We start from the raw sequence: 16,777 nt of genomic DNA, 5'->3' as shown, positions 1-16,777 counted from the left end.
CCTCACGTGTACCGTTACTGAGCATGTCGGTGGGGTCTCGAGGGCAGCCAGCAGTGAGACGATCAAACGCCATCGAGGCTTCACAGCCACTCAACCGCCAAAGTTGTAATATGCCAGACCCCATATCTTTCTGCACGGCGACGGAACATACAAAAGGAGTAATCCCGTATTAAACAGTAACATTTTTTTTAACAGTACCGGAGTTTTATTCCATTCAGTGATCTTGTTGTGCGTCTAATTTTAGGATAGATACGGTACCCTGTGTATCTCAGGTACGTGTGTTGCGCCGTGCTGTATATATTCTTCTGTCCTTCAAAAGGTAACCTGATGATGTGATGTGATTCCTTAAAATGATATAAGTCATTTCTTGTCTGTGTAGCCCGGTCTATAAGAAAGCTTGGCAGGGTCCGTTGCATTGGAACTTCATCATCCCCATGTGCTTTGTTTGCAACAATTGCCCATGCGCTGCAGTTTAGAGGCGTTTCCCGTTCGGATTCTATCTACTAAAAATCTACTAAAAATCTCCACTAGAGCCCACCAAAGCGCCCCCGAAGCCCCCCCTCGAATTCTAGGCGCCCCCCAAAGTTCTGGAAGCAACTTAAGCCGAAGCAATTCTCTTACAAGAGACACTCGTCACGGAGAGCGGGATGCTACCACGAGACTGGGGCAGTGGAGACTTGTTCGACACCAAAAATGGGTATGAATCGTGGGAGAAGTGGGAGTAGTCTGTTTCGACTGACATGGTTGGCTAGTTGTACCCCTAGTCAGATCTGCGCCTAGCTATGGCTGTCACTTAACAAGGTTAAAAGAAAGAAAAAAACATGACAAGGGGGATGTTTGGCATTGAAGAGTATCTCGTGCCAAAAGCTACCCTTGTAATTATTCCGTATATTGATCGATGGTTGATCACCGATCAAATCCTCCAAGCCTTCTTGTAAGAGGACGAGAGCCGTTATGCGTCTTGCTATTTCTAGAAATTCCAGCGAGACTGACAGAGCCGTCCTGCTAGCAATAGACAGACTGTATACTGCCCACGAGACAACCAGCCCGAAGCCACTGGCGTCAGATGGTCATGTTTTATTAACACGCTATCGTCTAAGGGATCAATTGCTTCGTCCTCTTTTGTTTTTTTTTTTTAATATTCGTTTTGCGAGTTAATTAGAGGTTACCTCGAAAACGCCATATCGACTACTTCTGTTATTTGCTATTGTTCCTCTTTCTTTTTCTATTAAATTGGCTACATACACTACATGCCATTGTCGTCATCCCGCTTAGCACCTACCTACTTGTACATCATCTCGGGCCGGAAGCCCGCTGTGACCGGAGGTGCAAGTGCTTTTTTTTCTTCTCTATCATTGCGCCTCCCCCCTCCTGAACTGGACATATCACATTGAACTAGGTAGGTAGGAGCTAGGTACATACATATATATATGGAGCAGGGCTTGTCCGATGTAGTATGTATTTTCATACATCCATGTACCTTACCTACAGATATTAACCTTATTTAACTTCCCTAAACTAATTTGTCCAGGACTGGAGTTTAAAAACAAAAAGTCTAAAAGTCTATACGGATATACTTCTTCTCTGCTTAACCTTTTCTTCTTTTAACTTCATCACCTTCATCTTTATCTTTATCTTCCTCTCCCTTACTTTACATATATACTAATTCGATCTAGAAAGCATCCTAGCAACACGAGGGAGATAACAGAGCAAGATCTGATTACATAGCCCTAGGTCGTCTTAAATTGGCAACACATACGGTACACCACAGCTCTCGCCTAATCGGGAGCTCCCAATCAGCTGGTGCCGCCGGTACCCTCTCGATCCAAATCCGAGACATTCTGTACATCTCTCAAAATCCTGTACCTGAGCCTGCTTCCTTGAAATCAGCGGCCGCCCGCATAAACCACACCATACCGAATATTTTCAACTCCTTCGAAGAATTCTTTCTGGCCATCTCTTCCCACCATTCTATGTCCCGTCTTCAATAACAATTACCCATCCGTCTTTGGAAAGTAGGCGAATACTGCATGTTAATCTACGCCAGTGAAATCGCCGTTGCCAGCAAAGAGTCGTGTCTGACCGTCCCCCACGTGCCGGGTGTCGACTATAGCCGAAGATTCCAAAGACATCCTAGACTTAACTGATCGTCGTCTACTCCTCCCCGTCCTGATAACTTCGTGCATTTGGGGATTTGTCTAACGTAGTCCTGGCGGCTTACGACGTCGCTCCGTCGAACGTCCTCGTAACGGGCTACCTACTCGGCGCGCCTGCGCCATTGACGCAACACTATGCAGAGCAGCAGTTTTCGCCGCCGTGTATCGTTGATAGCGGCTTCCCAAACGACCAGTTCTACCACCCCCCTTCGAAGCGGCAGAGGCTCGTTAGCCCTAATTCGCCTAACTCGAAGAAGCACGATTCAGTTAAGTCTGGGACGGCCGCCGATATGACTTCTTCAGAAACGGTGCCCGTTAAAAGCAGACGGGTGAGAACAGGTTGTTTGACTTGTAGAGAGAGGCACCTCAAATGCGATGAAGGTACTCCGGACTGCTTGAACTGCCGGAAGAGTAATAGGGAGTGCAGACGTGGTGTACGGCTCAATTTTATTGATATGACTTGCAAAGAACCACCCTACATACCTTTGACGGATGAATGGGCAGGTATGTTTTTTTCTCGCACGGGAGTATGGTTGGTTCCACCAAAGGCTAATGTTTCGCGCAGTACAATTCCAAGACGAGTCGCGGATGATTGCTTCGGAATATCGAGGGGGGTTAGGAAGATATGCCAACTTCGATACTCAGGGCCCTACTCCTCCACGGGAATCCAATCTTGACTCTATTCCTCAACTGCACTTACGCGCTGTCGACAATGTAGAGTCACAAAGCCGGGTAGAGCATGTGTCTGTAACAATGATGTCAACACCACAACCAATTTACTATAGCGATCGGGGCCAAACACACATGGATCTCGTTGCTGAGAGTCAATTGCATTCGCGGAGGAGCAGCAATGCTTCTTTCATGGCGCCTTTAGGTTCTGCGCATTCGTCAGCATACGGCAACACAGTGGCAGATTCTTTTGGCCCCACCAAGGTAGAAATTAGTCGCGCTCCATCGCACAGCGGGTACAGAGGCAGTGATGTGTCAACCACCTCTATAGCCGGCTTCACCGGCGTCGGGCCACCGTCCACATTCAGGGGAGGCTCAGGGGATAGCAATATGGAACCAAATATCGACGTGGGGGTCATGACACCTTCAAGTGAGAAGGCAGGGGAACGAGATTATCTCAACTCGCCCGAAGAGCTACGGTTCATGCAGGTATTTGTTTCGGAAGTTGGCATTTGGATGGATAGTCTTGACAAGGAGAAGCATTTCTCGCGCTTGATCCCTTATCACGCTCTAAAATGCCCCATGCTCCTAAATGCGTTACTCGCATGCGGAGTCAAACATCTAACCCTCACACAGCAATACGGCGATGACAAGGCACTCTTTTACTACGACACGGCGACGACGCAGCTCTTGCGCAGTCTACAGAACCCGGAACGGAACACTGCTGAATGCGCAACCACCGCTGTAGTGCTCAACGTGTATGAAATCATGAGTGAAAAGCCAACACAGCGCATGAGCCATATTGCGGGCGCACGAGCGCTCATTCGTGAGTGTGGGTGGAACGCCAAGAGCAAAGGTCTAGGTGCCGCTTGCTTTTGGTTGAATGTTGGCATGGAGCTTCTCTCATGTCTCGCATTCAACTGGCAAACGGCGTGGGAGCCTGACCAGTGGGGGGTTGACATGGACTTTAACACCGAAAAGGACACTGGCAACGAAGAAATCTGGGTTCACCGTATCTTCTACATCGTGGCCAAAATCGCCAATTTCCGCGCTAGCATCCCCAAGTTCCAGGAGCCTAGTCCACACGACGAACAAGTCCGATTGCAAGCCAGATATGCGGAGTGGCAACGCCTCAAGAACATGTGTGACAACTGGAACAATTCCTGTCCCCGTCCTATGCACCCTTTCGGCTATTTGCACCCTTCCCAGCAGACTGGCTCTAATAAGTCACTGTTTCCTAACATCTGGTATGTTAATGTTCCTATAGCATGTCATGGTCCACGCTATACTCCAATATGAGAGGCTCTTAAACAGAAGGCTAATAATTCCTCAGGCTCATTAAGCGTGCCGCCATTGTTGGCAGACTTTACTACCACACAGCGCAATGTCTGCTGGCGCAGATCAATCCGATCCTTCCTAAGGATTCCGAGGAGGCGCGCGGGGTTCAGCAACACCACGCCCATCAAGTCTGTGGTCTGGCTTGTCACACCAAAGATCGTGGCGTCGCTAGTGTCTCGATCCGATCTCTAGCGATAGTGGCCGAAATCTTGACGGATATCGAAGAGCAGCAAGAAGTCGTGGCAACCCTGGAAAGGATTGATCATGAGACAGGTTGGAAACTAGCGGGTGTCATCCAGAACCTCAAGAAGATTTGGGGGTGGGAGAGGATGGGCCAAAAGGGACTCGCGGCGCAATTCCTGCCCCGGGCTAACAACAACAATAAGGCGCCGATAGGGCTGGCCAAGCATCAAGAGCAAATGGAGTCCAGACAAAATCCTCAAACAGCCACCCCCCCACAGCAGCAGATGATGACCAAGGTTTCCTCGCAGCCAGCCCCTCAACAACTAGCAGCACCGCGGCCGTTGCACATGAATCCTTTGAGTTTTGCCGATTTCAGTCTTCCGAATCATCCATACCAGAATTGGTACGAACCACCAAGTCGGTCAAACACCGCCTATAACTCTCAGGGTCTCCTCTGAGTTACACAAAAACGAGTAAAAAAAACGTAAAAATTTCCAGCGATATTGTATATAAAACATTTTTACGGGTCAATAAAAAGAAGGAGTGTTGTTTTTTTTTCATCTGGGGTTGAATCTTGGAATGTTATTGATACCTCCGAAGGCGGCATGTGCGGTTTTTTCTATATTTATTTTCGCATCTACCTCCCTCGGCTGTATATCTCTTTCACCGGGCGGAGTACAACATCACAGCACCGATGGACGGTGCTTGGAACCTGTATGTAGAAAAGATCAGAGCAAATCGGGTCGGGTCGGAAGCTTGGCATCAGCGATGGTTACTTTGCGAGGACTGGCTGGACTTGGGATGGGTTTAAAAGCAAGGGAATGTCTGGGCAATATGCATGCTGCAATGTGTTAAACATTATCACTGTTGTGAAGGCACGACATAGAAAATCAACGACACCCTTGTCAAATAGGGTGGTCTCTTTTCGGGTCAGGGGTCTTTCGGCCTTATGCTTTTATTAACACACATAATGGCGTGCTGTCCTTATATCAGGTGATATATGATAGAAAAGGTTATATATGGCAGAGATGATTTCTAGGACAGTGTCCTTATGACTTCGTACTACCAATCTACGCTTCAAAGGAAGAAATTACTTTCTCTTCGCCGTGAAGGAACCATGAAGGAGCGATGGATAGGTGATATTGGCAATCTTGGCGCCAATGCACGGCCGTGGCCTCTCCGCTGGCCGTCTCACCACATCTACACCAATGAGCTCGGCAAACACGTCCATCTTCCAAGAAAATACTCAGCAAATATATACTCAAGATCGTTTTATGGCTACCTAGGTAGAAACGTGAAGTAGGAAACTTAAGGGATATTATTACTTCTATTGGCGAGGATTCAAGAGGGAGTCAAGAGCACGCTTCCGCACCCCTGGACAAAGGGCACGAGCCATTTATCCGTTTAACATGCACGTCAATATCTCTTACATATGAGTTGGGGTAACAATATGACAGAATTCATGAAGTATCAGGATACATGGCCAACATTTCTCTATTTTCATGACTGAGAAGGCCCGAGACTTAAGACAATCTCGATGTAGACGAAGTAACCATGTGTCACTTGAAAGTTTTAGCTTTAATGCCCTGGACAACATATTACTGGGAACATAATATAGAAAGAAACGTAATTATTCCTATGGTGATGTCCATTGGCTTATGTAGTATCTAGGGGACTGGTGAAATGCCCAAGATGACTGCCATGACTATAACCCAAACTTGTTGGTTGAGATCAATTCAAGTTTTTGCCTAGGGTAGGGAAACATAGTTGACTTCGTAATAGGCGCGCTCGTTACTTACACAAACTCAAGGACCCTAAAATATATTCTATAGCCCCTATAGAGCGATATATCTTTTTTAAATAGGCGTAGACTCTTAAATTCATGATGTTTACCCAAAAATCGAGCTTCGTGTCGTTCCAAGATAAACGTAGATGGGCCTACCTTTCCATCATTGTGTAAGGGGTAGTCTACTTTAAGTACTTAAGGTCAGTAAGGATTAATTGAGGTATGGGCATGTATTTAAGATATAATATTTTCTCTGCTGTAAATATTCAATAGTACACTACATCACTGGTCGACTCCCACGTTGTTAGTAATATGCTTAAACGCATCCAAGGCGTTCTGGAGATATTCCTGCACCCCTTTTGCCCTCGCCGTCATGTCAACACCCAGGGGAAGCAATCTCTCAGCCTCTTTCCCGACACCAACACCCTCCCCAACCACCACCTCGTAAACAGCCTTCATAGCCTTATCCTTGTCGCCCATGGTGAGTTGTGCGCCAGGCAGCTTGGCACCAGAGAGGAATTGTATCATTTTGTCGGAAACAGACCCCTTATAGTCGTCCGGAAGCGGGTTCTTTCCCACCACGGTGGCGTTTCCCATGTTCGTGTTGAACGCACCCAGGACAACAGTCAGAGCTCGGATGTTGTACTGAGCGACCTCCTTAGCCAGTACTCTAGTTATGCCTATAAACATTGTCTTGTTAGAATGGAATAAACGTCTGTCAATGGGGAATTTAGGAGATACGTACCATCAAGACCAGCTTTAGCCCCCGCATACGGACCCATCGCGTCCCGTCCATCAAGCGAGGAACCCGTACTAAAATTAACAATAACACCATACCGTCTTTTCCGCATATGCGGAACCGCCGCTTGTATCAAGCGCAAGGGGCCGAAGTACATCGATTCCATGTGACCTCGGATCTCATCCTCCGTCGCGATCTCAACAGGCGCAAAGATCGAGAATCCGGCGTTATTAACCAATACATCGATCTCAATGCCCGAGTTCTCGAGTTCATTGATTACATCCCCGCTTTTGCGGTCGTCTACGTCGAGTTTGAGCCACTTGCCCCCCTTACTCTCGACTTCGGCGACGAGGTCGGGAGTGCGCGATGGGTTGCGGGAGGTTGCGATTACGGCGTGACCGTTGGCGAGGACGGTGCGGGTTAGTGAGAGTCCAAAGCCGGAGGAGCATCCGGTTATGAACCAGGTTAGCTTTGACTTGGGCTTGGTGAAGATGGCGGACATTGTGATTGATGATTATTGAGTGCGTTGGAGTTGAATTGGATGAGGTATGGGTCGAGAGATGCCGTGTCAACTCAACTTGCTTGTTTGATATGCCGAGAACTGCATCTTAAGCTTGAAGGGGGTCATGCCCGGTTTATATAATTGCTAGTAGATGTTCATTTTCACCGCAATGGTCGCCGTTGATAGCGCGGTGTTAACACTAGATAATGCCGTGATGTGCATTGGGCGATTAGCGAATCTCTTCGATGTACGAATATAGTAGGTAGACATGTAAGCTGAGTCGTCAACCAGGGGACTGAAGAGATCTTATTCCCAATATGGCTACTTATCCTAACGCAGGTACAAAAAAAGACTGGATTCTATTCGACAGATATTAAACGATTTTTGATTTACTCATTCTATAACAATATATCCCCGCCAATTGTCCATCGTGACATAACCAGCTACGCCAGTTCCATCCAGCATCGCAAAACTAGATTCTAATTTGCTAAAATTATGTCTTTATGGTATCCCCTATAATGACACATTTAGGATACCAAGATTTGATCACGTTCTAGGTCTTTTGAAGGGCTGGGGCTCTACGAAGAAAAAATGTCGCTGGCGTCAGCTTGGTTCTCGACCGAGTAACAAATTATGCGACGACATATAATTAAACAGCCCAATTGACGGGCTTAATATTGTTATCACCGAGTAACTCCTCATCTGATGCTATATCAACTATACCGAGCGGAACCGGGTTAAGAATAACGAGGAATTCGTTCCGCGTTGTGATACTTAATACGAGGCGAATGGAAAGTGCTACGTGAGGCCACAGAACGGGTCTTCTGAGAGGAAAAAACCAAACGCACTCTAGGGTTATCTGCCTAACTTCTAAGGTTCTTAATGGCGGTGTATGGTGGCTAATCTACCGGTGGGCAGTTGGGGGCCAATGGTGGATTTCGTCGTCTGAGTGTACGATAACAGGGCGTTGAGAAAATCCAGTAGAACGCGGAATTTACCACATGGGGATTGAGCAAACTATACAGTAATATACGCTCGGCTACCTGCGACGTATCCAGCTGCTTGTTCCGCAGCCACAGTGTCTATCAACTCCATATTGGTAAAAAGGCTTCGTTCTAATTCTAAGATCTACCTTCTTAAGTGCGTGTCTAGTCCGGAGGAGTAACTCCGAATATGGTAGAACAATGGCGGCGCCGTGGCGTCAATGGAACCCCCTTTTCAGTTGACCGTGGCTGGTTACACAAGACTGCCAACGACCGGGATAACCCTTGAAAGGGATATGCGTAACGTATGTATTCCGTTCTGAATTAAATAGGCGATCTTCCTTAAAAGGTCACATTACGGCCTACCTAGGTAACCTGGAGGTACATTCATGATATGAATGACTGTCGACGCCGCCGAGATGCTTGAGTAGAAATCAATCACGAAAGTCTGCCTGGCAGGATCCCGCATGCATATTTGTTTCGACTTATGTCTAAGTATAGCATATACTCACAGAAACGGTGACAATTTTGGGATGTGTATTGGCCGTGTAACCATACATCGTGTTTGAAATCCTAAGATGTATTATATCAAATCCTCTCCCGATTGAATGTAGAAAAGTGTCCTGGATAATTCCTGTTTTGTTGGACATGTATTCGCTAGCAGATATTTTCTCCCTCGTACTTCGCATGTGCTCACGGGAGCAGTTGGAATCGGAAGATAGCCACCCGTGTGTGTATCCGTAGATGCAAAGACATTAGACGTAACGATCGATCCTGCATCGCTAGCAGAACTTCACTGGATACTGATTCGGGCACTTGCTATATAATTAGAGGGGAAGTTCCTGTCCGAGAAATGGTTAGTTGGCCTCCCCCAGTTCTACTATGGTTCACTCTATAGCTTCCGTGATCTCTAGTCAAATGATGCCGTCTCAGTCATCCTGGATGATGGCTAATACGACCTCACTGGCATCAAGCGGCGTCTCGTCGTCATCACAGGACGGCGGTAAATCATTGTCGCCAGCGGCCATTATCGGACTCAGCATATGTCTGGTCTTCAACGTATTTATTGGGTGTGCCGCGGCATTCGCAAGATATAAGTACCTGGTATGGAAGAGAATGAAGGCTTCTAGGCTTGAAAATGGAAATTCACGCGGAATTCTAGACCAAGAAGTGGGACAGGAGCAGATAAATGAATTGAAAGGGTGTCCGAATTTTAGTGAATTGGAAGCCCGAGGTCCAGTGCACGAATTGGATGGACAATCGGGCCCTGTGGAGATTTTTAGCGTTCCTTTGGGAGAATTGACGCCGATAGACAAAATATATCAGCGCGGGAATTGGATTTGATCTGACATACTGTTCCCTCATGTAGACATTAGTCGTAATAGTGACAAGGGGTTTATGTATTATTTATGAGGAAATATAAACATAATATGAATTTTCTTTAAGTATTCTTTGTGCAACCGAAAGGGGTCTTTAGTTTGTAGAATAAATAAGAATAAATAACTGTTGATGGAATTGAAGTGGTTGTATCAACAATGAAGGAGTTAAGAAGTTACAGGGGGTTAGGGGTAACTGTGGGACCTTTTCCAGGGTATCATTTAAGCTTCAAGGTCCCCCGTAAGGCTTATCAGAAATAGTGACGTCGCGCTGATAAGCTTTTAGTTACCCTACCTAGGTACCTAATTTACGCTGTAAATACGGCGCGCTTTAGGCTTTCCTTTCTATTCATCATTCATCATTCATCATTCATCATTCAACATTCACAATTCACAATTGGATACCTCAGGATCATCATCAAATCTGCTCTGCTGCCTACGCCACTCCACCGTGGGATGTGTCTTTGTACTTATCTAAGAAACTAATTCACCGACACTTGGATACTGAAAGCAGTTTTACTATGCTTTCTTGTTTGCTTGTCCAGTGTCAAGCAGCATCAAGAAATTGTCACACCTCGAGGTTCCCTATCTAATCCGATTCGACTCTCACCTTCAACATGAGCGAACTCCTAAATTATCTTGTGCAGCATGACGAGAATTTCCGAAGGTAAACCCTCTAATCTCATTAATCTATAGGAGAACAAAGCTAATCTTTCATGTTTCAATGCAGAGCCCGACTCCCTGCTCTCTATTCTGACTTCCGCTCCCAACGAAACCTGAACCCGGATGGCTTCGTCGCCAATGTCACAGCATGGAAGCGGGGACTTTCTTCGGCAGCATTGGCTGGCCATGCACCCTCTAAATCAGCAACACACAACCATTTAATTCTCGACTTAGATGGCGACTCCCTCCTACGATCCCTCGAGACTAAGCAATTCGGACGGCCTCTAGCGCTAGGCACTGTGCTACAGGAGGCTTTGGCGAACGGGGAGATGATGCCGCTACAACAATTCCTTAAGTCTAAGGAGAGTATATACTACCGGTCATGGGGTAGCCTTCCTTGGTCCGTTATGTCATGGGGACTACGACAAGTCGGGATAGGTGGACCGGGCGATAACTTACCTCGAGGTCAGTTTGTAGTATTGCAAAACCTAGAAATATTAGCCAAGGCATTCAGCGAGGCTACCGCAGACCGTACATCACCTTTTGAGCGAACTTTTTCCAAGGCACATTTTCGACGGACGTTTGCCGAGGGCCTACTAGAGAAAAAACAACGATTATCAGAGACAGATCTGGACGTATTAGTTAATTTTCTATCACGAGACAAGAATGTGTTGTCGACAGATGGTGATACGATTAAGATTCGGAGCGGAGCTGAAGACGTAGCTATTACCGAAGAGGATAAGGCAATTGCCTCCCTCAAGGAGCTTATAGAGGACCTAACACGGCAGACTGATGTACTAAGTCGGCGTGTCGACGAGCTCAATATTACAGCTCAGGATGCTGTACGCAGAAAGAACCGGGTTGCTGCTCTAGCAGCCCTGAAGTCGAAGAAATTAGCAGAGACAAATTTGACACGACGGCATGCCACCCTAAGCCAATTGGAAGATGTAGCCGCCAAGATCGAACAGGCGGCCGATAACGTTCAATTAGTCAAGGTTATGCAATCGAGCACGACTGCATTACGCAGCCTGAACGCCCAAGTTGGCGGTGCCGACAAGGTAGACGAAGTACTAGATAACCTTCGCGAGCAGATGGGCGAGGTGGACGAAGTAGGCAACATCATCGCCGAGGCAGGACCCGCGGCCACCGTCGACGAGACGGAAGTAGACGACGAATTCGAAGCTATGCTAGCCGAGGAGCGCAAGAAAGAGGAAGAGGTAGAAAGGATCAAGAAGGAAGCACAACAAGAGAAAGAAGCCGAAGAGACGAGACGAAAGTTGGCCGAAATCGAGAAATTGGCTCCTCTTCCTGTACCTGGCAAAATAGAAGAGAAGGATTCGCGGCCTATTACGCCGGTTACTGCTACAGCGAACGAGTTGGGAGATATGCAGATACAAAGTGATAGCACAACAGAGAAAGTAGCGCAACGGGCAGAGTGAATTTACGGATAACTATTTAATAGATCATTAATTTGGCTTCGAAGAAAGCAATATAGTATTATTATTTGTCTCATGATATCACTGTTGTTCTTGATGAAGCACCTATATCTGCCGTCCCACCCTCCCCATCTGAGAGTGCCGCGTCTGACGCATCTGATGATGCTATTTCGCGTGTTAAATCAATTATTCCGGCAGCTTGAGTAACCGAGTCGACTGGCGCTTGGGGTTCCTTGGAATCTTCAAGCGAAGCTAACATCTCCGTATCCGCCTGCGGCGTAGGCTCATCCCCACTATTACTTTTTATACCGTTAGTCGGCGCCGCCTCATCTAACTTATTAGTACCACGCTCTACAAAGGCCTTATTCCTCCGCGCATTAGCTATTAGATCTTTGAACGAATTATCGTGTTTCGCGGCCCATGCAGCACCGTCGAAATCCTTATCCTTGATCTGAGCCCCTACGACGAACGATTTAGAGGACGTCGGTGCTTTGGCACCCACTGTGCGCTCCCACGTGTCCAAGTCGTGTAAGAGTTCTGCTTTTCGTCTTGGATATTGAGAATCGCAGTTTGCGTTCCATATTGTGGTCCATTCTTTATGTCTTTTTTCTAGCATTAACCGATTACCCGTTGTCGATATGCCTAGCTCTACCAATTTCTTCTTGAGTTGCGGTTCTTTGAGCATTGAGTAATTTATCGCTGGTAGCCGTTCTGGGGCTTTCGGTGGTGGTTTTCTGGGTGATGGGGCGGAGAATCCATTCGGTGTACTCGTTGATCGTGAATCTCGATTCGAAGATATATTTTGTTGCGGTTGCGGTTCGCCGGGGCAGGATGTGTCAAGATGCCTATCTACCTGGAGTGGCTTCATGCGCTGCAGGCAAATTGGACATGCGACTAAACCGTCTTTAGGTTCGAAATCCGTCAGGTCTTGGTCAGGTATTTCGATCTCCTGGCATGCCATCTCTGAAGTTATCTCCATGCTCCTCGATTTGCTTAATCTTGTTGAAGATCGTAACCTCTTTTTCGATGGCTGGCTACTCGACTCAAAGCTCTCTGTGTCTTCCAATTTTCTTTTTGCTGACTCTCCTGTCGCCTCCTGCGACCTCTTCGCAAATAGCAAAACATCAGGGCGAGTTTTTGTAAATGTAGCGACAACCTCTTCCATGGACCAATTACTACGTAGTTTCATTTCTTGTTCGGATGCGCGACATAAGGGGCACTTTCCATCGTTGGAAAGGGCGCGGCGAATGCATATGGAGCAGAAGGTATGGTTGCACGAAGTCAGCATCGGTGTTTTGTAGAAATCCTTGCAAACTTGGCATCGGAGAGCTGCTTCTACAGCTGCAAGACCGGATATTGGCGTTGACAGCCAATCCGTCGAGTCGGTGACATCGTCGAATTGTTCGACAATGGTGTTGTTCATTGGGTCGAAAGAGAAAAGAATTTGTTTGTGTTCGGTAGCTCAAGGGGATTTTAGGTGGCGTCTCGGGCAATTTTGATTCTCGGCCTTGCTAGACTTATAGCAGTGAACTCGCACGCATTGGTTTTTATGGTTGTTGTCGTCGGATTTAAGACCGAAACAAGAAAAGGATATCGATATTAAAGAATTGAGTTTAATTGTTTAATGAGATCATTGACGAAACTATACTAAGTACATAGTCGCGACTACCCTTTGACGACACGCGCCTTCAGGCTAACACTTAAAAATTGAACCCCTGTAACTGGCGGATCTTGCCCCCTGTAAATCTGGTTGCCCCACCACTTAACGCGTCTTTCTTAGCGGACGCGATTGCTTGCTATTCTTTAACACCGACCATATTCTGATCTCAACATTTAAACTTGAATCTAACCAGCAATTAATACTCTTGAAGATTTTCTAGTCTGCTTCTTAATGCAGGAAAAGGGAACTTACTATATCTTGCCTGGAATGTTAAAAACGATTTGATTTAATTACCCTCGAAAAAGTCGATCAAGATGGACGACTATAAGCAATATCTAGCTCAGAAAATCCTCACCGAGGATCAGCTCGTGAGTTTCAAGACTTGTGAATACCTAGGTGATATATTACTCATTCATTTCGGTTTAAGGTTACTTATCGACTTCTAAGTCGGGCTTTAAAGGTTCACGTCAATACCGCCAAGGAGTATGTTGTCACGTTCCTTGAGATTGAAGAAAATTAACAATTTCATAGGATGCTCTATGAGTTCCATAAATGGCAGAACCCCAAACGCCCAGGGTCCCTCCATGCCACGTATATCGTCTATGGGATTAAGAAGAACATAGTAAAAGTGGAAGAGCGCGATGGCGATGTCGAGATGACTGATTCACAAGTCTCAGAAGATCAACAGGTCCCCTTCTCAGACGAAATACCCACTTATACACTCTCTTTAATTAGAGAAGAGCAACTACAAGGTTGGAACAAGCATCCTACTATTCTCGATAGCTTCGTCTAACCAATGGCAGATACACTGGCGGCATATGACGAAGTCACATCGATACATATCTATAGCTTAGGCCCACACCCGCTCAAGGACCTCCAGCTACTGGCCGATACGGCCCGACAGGTCTTGTCACTATCAACTACGGGTGATCTACCAGCTTCAAGCAAAGATTTTGGTTCGATCGCTAACCCTCATGTGCGCAAACGGGAGCGCCGTGGGCCAGCTTCGAGGCCAGTTGCTAGTGCACCCGCCGCCAAACCCGCACCGCAACCTCAAGTTATCAAGGAGGAAAAGCCAACTACTGTGAAGGAAGAACCCAAATTGGCTCCTCAAGCTATTGCCAAAGGGCCAGCACCAGCTGCTACTAAGAAGTCCACCGCAGCTGCTCCAATGAAGCGCCAGGGTTCGTCGGGCATTGGACAAATGTTTGCTAAGGCAGCCGCCAAACCCAAGAAACCTGCTGCCAAACCCGCCGCAGAGGAAGACCAGAAAATGGCGCTATCCGACGACGGAGAAGACGACGCGGAGCCAATGCCAGAGGCGAAGGAGTCGGCTAGTGCCAGACAATCGCGAAAGGACCGTCAAGCAGAACTTCGTCGCATGATGGAGGAAAGCGAAGATGAAGAGCCCGAGAAGGAAGACAGTCCTGCTGAGGAACCGGAGGAAGAAGAGCCGCCACCTCCCGAGCCTGAGCCCAAGACAGAGGAACCCGCTGAGATAGTATCGAGCACGGGTGATGGCAGAAAGAGGGGAAGACGACGGGTTACACGCAAGAAGCAGGTTATGGACGATAAGGGATACCTTGTGACAATTCAAGAACAAGGCTGGGAGTCGTTCTCGGAGGACGAGGCACCTCCGCCACCTAAGTCGAAGCCCCCACCAGTCGTCAAGTCGGAACCCGCCGCGAAATCCAAGAAAGCGGCGGCGGGTAAGGGTCAGGGAAACATCATGTCTTTCTTTTCGAAGAAGTAAGGGTAGTATCGGTTACCTAGAAATCGATGGGTTAGAGCTAATATGTTATCATTCTGGCTCCTTGGACAATATTATAGTTTCGCCTGGTTTCGAACCCTTACCTACAACTGCACCTAAAGTGACTTACGGGCTATGCATATGCTCAATTATAAGTCCTCCAAGGCGACTCGTTGGGAGCTATTTCTTCACTCTGGTAATATGGTTGCACGAGATGGGCATAAATCACCCAATTTTCCCTATTATTTGGTGCTATTTTCATCTACTAATATGCAGGACAGTATCTAGAGCACATTTAATTGTTTCAATAGTTCCGAGGAAATGCCCGGAATAATCATTTAGCAATACATAGGTACACGGAGTTATACCTATCAAAGGCCCGTGCTATCTATATCTCACCTGAAGGATTCCCCTATGCTTTAATGGTAATGGTTAGTGTTTTGCATAGGTAAGAACAATATTTGAAATAAAATAAGCTCAGGGAATCAGTAATTCGGTCAACAAGCATCGACGATTCTGAGAGCTGACGCCATCCGTCGGAATTAAGCCTTGTTACGTGCGTACACGAGATTGACAAGGCACCCGCAAGATCGACAACTCGCGACGTACATAGTAACAGCCCGCCTACAACACCGACGGAAGTACTACCGAAAACACCAAGCCATCACATACATATCGGTTACAGCGCAGAGATGTCCTGCATATGAGTCATGCAAATGGCTTACACATGTGCAAGTGACCTTGATAGATTAGGTATCTAGGCAAGTAAAAAGGAAATATTCGGGAGATGATAAGTAAGAAGGGAGCAGAGCGTCATAGTATAGGTATGAATGTAGTATAGAATGAAGGATTTTAGCGAGTGCAATCGGGATCCATCGAATTTGTTGATTTATCTTACAGTACGAATATAATAAGCGTACTAGTTAGTATAGGCATAGACCCGGAGGTTAAAGCCCCTCGTGGAAATCGGTGATCCTCGGGTATTTACGTAAGCGGCACCCGGAGCAATACTCAAAGCCGTCGGGGCACGGGGTTAGGGTTCGGACACCCGGACATTTGGAGTAGCATTCTGATATTTTGAGGGACATTGAAGACCGAGAAACACGAGGGGCGGTGCTGTTGCAAGGGTAGTGAAGCAAGCCAGGCAGGAAGATCGCGGAGCATTTTCGTTGCAGGAAGCTTAGAATTGGTCCCGTGAGCTGCCAATTTCTACTTTGGTACATGTATCTTTTCCACACTTGCCCACTTGGGGCTCGACGCGGCTGAATGGATTTCATTGTCTATTTTGTTAGTGGGTGACCTTGAAACACTTCACGATAGAAGCAAATAAATTGTCGTGTCGCGTATCCGTTCAGAAGCTTGTTAGCAATGCTAGATAGGCGCAATGGGAAACTGATAGAACAATCGAGACTTGAAAAGGAGGAGTTCCCTAGTGTAAATTTCTTTTTCATTGCCTTTCCGTGTGCGACAAGCACAAAATCGCCGAAAAGGTAAGCTCGTTACGGCATAAATCTAAACAAGATTGCTGTCATCTCG

At 46.8% G+C, this 16,777-nt stretch overlaps 6 protein-coding genes across 6 annotated transcripts; 4 read left to right on the top strand and 2 right to left on the bottom strand.

The window, feature by feature from the left end:
* Window positions 1-1,957: 1,957 nt before the first annotated feature.
* Window positions 1,958-5,101, top strand: F4822DRAFT_84891 (uncharacterized protein). The gene is made up of 3 exons (XM_051464072.1): window positions 1,958-2,660; window positions 2,722-4,072; window positions 4,159-5,101. The coding sequence occupies exons 1-3, from the start codon at window positions 2,447-2,449 to the stop codon at window positions 4,802-4,804; spliced, it is 2,211 nt and encodes a 736-aa protein (XP_051309460.1). The 5' UTR covers window positions 1,958-2,446; the 3' UTR covers window positions 4,805-5,101.
* Window positions 5,102-6,347: 1,246 nt separating this feature from the next.
* Window positions 6,348-7,691, bottom strand: F4822DRAFT_421414 (putative short-chain oxidoreductase). The gene is made up of 2 exons (XM_051459798.1): window positions 6,878-7,691; window positions 6,348-6,812 (listed from the first exon to the last, which is right to left on the bottom strand). Exons 1-2 carry the CDS (start codon window positions 7,371-7,373, stop codon window positions 6,415-6,417), a joined length of 894 nt encoding a protein of 297 aa, XP_051309459.1. The 5' UTR covers window positions 7,374-7,691; the 3' UTR covers window positions 6,348-6,414.
* Window positions 7,692-8,748: 1,057 nt separating this feature from the next.
* On the top strand, window positions 8,749-9,882 carry F4822DRAFT_421413 (uncharacterized protein). Its single transcript, XM_051459797.1, has 2 exons — window positions 8,749-9,212; window positions 9,271-9,882. The coding sequence occupies exon 2, from the start codon at window positions 9,275-9,277 to the stop codon at window positions 9,698-9,700; it is 426 nt and encodes a 141-aa protein (XP_051309458.1). The 5' UTR covers window positions 8,749-9,212; window positions 9,271-9,274; the 3' UTR covers window positions 9,701-9,882.
* A 197-nt stretch (window positions 9,883-10,079) lies between these two features.
* On the top strand, window positions 10,080-11,900 carry F4822DRAFT_421411 (Snf7-domain-containing protein). The gene is made up of 2 exons (XM_051459796.1): window positions 10,080-10,399; window positions 10,463-11,900. Exons 1-2 carry the CDS (start codon window positions 10,350-10,352, stop codon window positions 11,832-11,834), a joined length of 1,422 nt encoding a protein of 473 aa, XP_051309457.1. The 5' UTR covers window positions 10,080-10,349; the 3' UTR covers window positions 11,835-11,900.
* F4822DRAFT_421409 (DNA repair protein rad18) lies at window positions 11,901-13,508 on the bottom strand. Its single transcript, XM_051459795.1, has one exon. The coding sequence runs from the start codon at window positions 13,252-13,254 to the stop codon at window positions 11,905-11,907; it is 1,350 nt and encodes a 449-aa protein (XP_051309456.1). The 5' UTR covers window positions 13,255-13,508; the 3' UTR covers window positions 11,901-11,904.
* A 297-nt stretch (window positions 13,509-13,805) lies between these two features.
* On the top strand, window positions 13,806-15,244 carry F4822DRAFT_434797 (DNA polymerase subunit Cdc27; the record flags this gene model as incomplete). The annotated part of the gene is made up of 4 exons (XM_051462069.1): window positions 13,806-13,859; window positions 13,919-13,974; window positions 14,023-14,243; window positions 14,295-15,244. The coding sequence occupies 4 exons, from the start codon at window positions 13,806-13,808 to the stop codon at window positions 15,242-15,244; spliced, it is 1,281 nt and encodes a 426-aa protein (XP_051309455.1).
* Between the last annotated feature and the right edge of the window lie 1,533 nt (window positions 15,245-16,777).

The sequence above is a fragment of the Hypoxylon trugodes genome (assembly GCF_022578975.1).
Source record: "Hypoxylon trugodes strain CBS 135444 unplaced genomic scaffold F4822scaffold_11, whole genome shotgun sequence".
Lineage (NCBI taxonomy): Eukaryota > Fungi > Ascomycota > Sordariomycetes > Xylariales > Hypoxylaceae > Hypoxylon > Hypoxylon trugodes.
The sequence above is the reverse complement of the archived record's forward strand: the minus strand, read 5'-3'. Positions and strand labels throughout refer to the sequence as shown.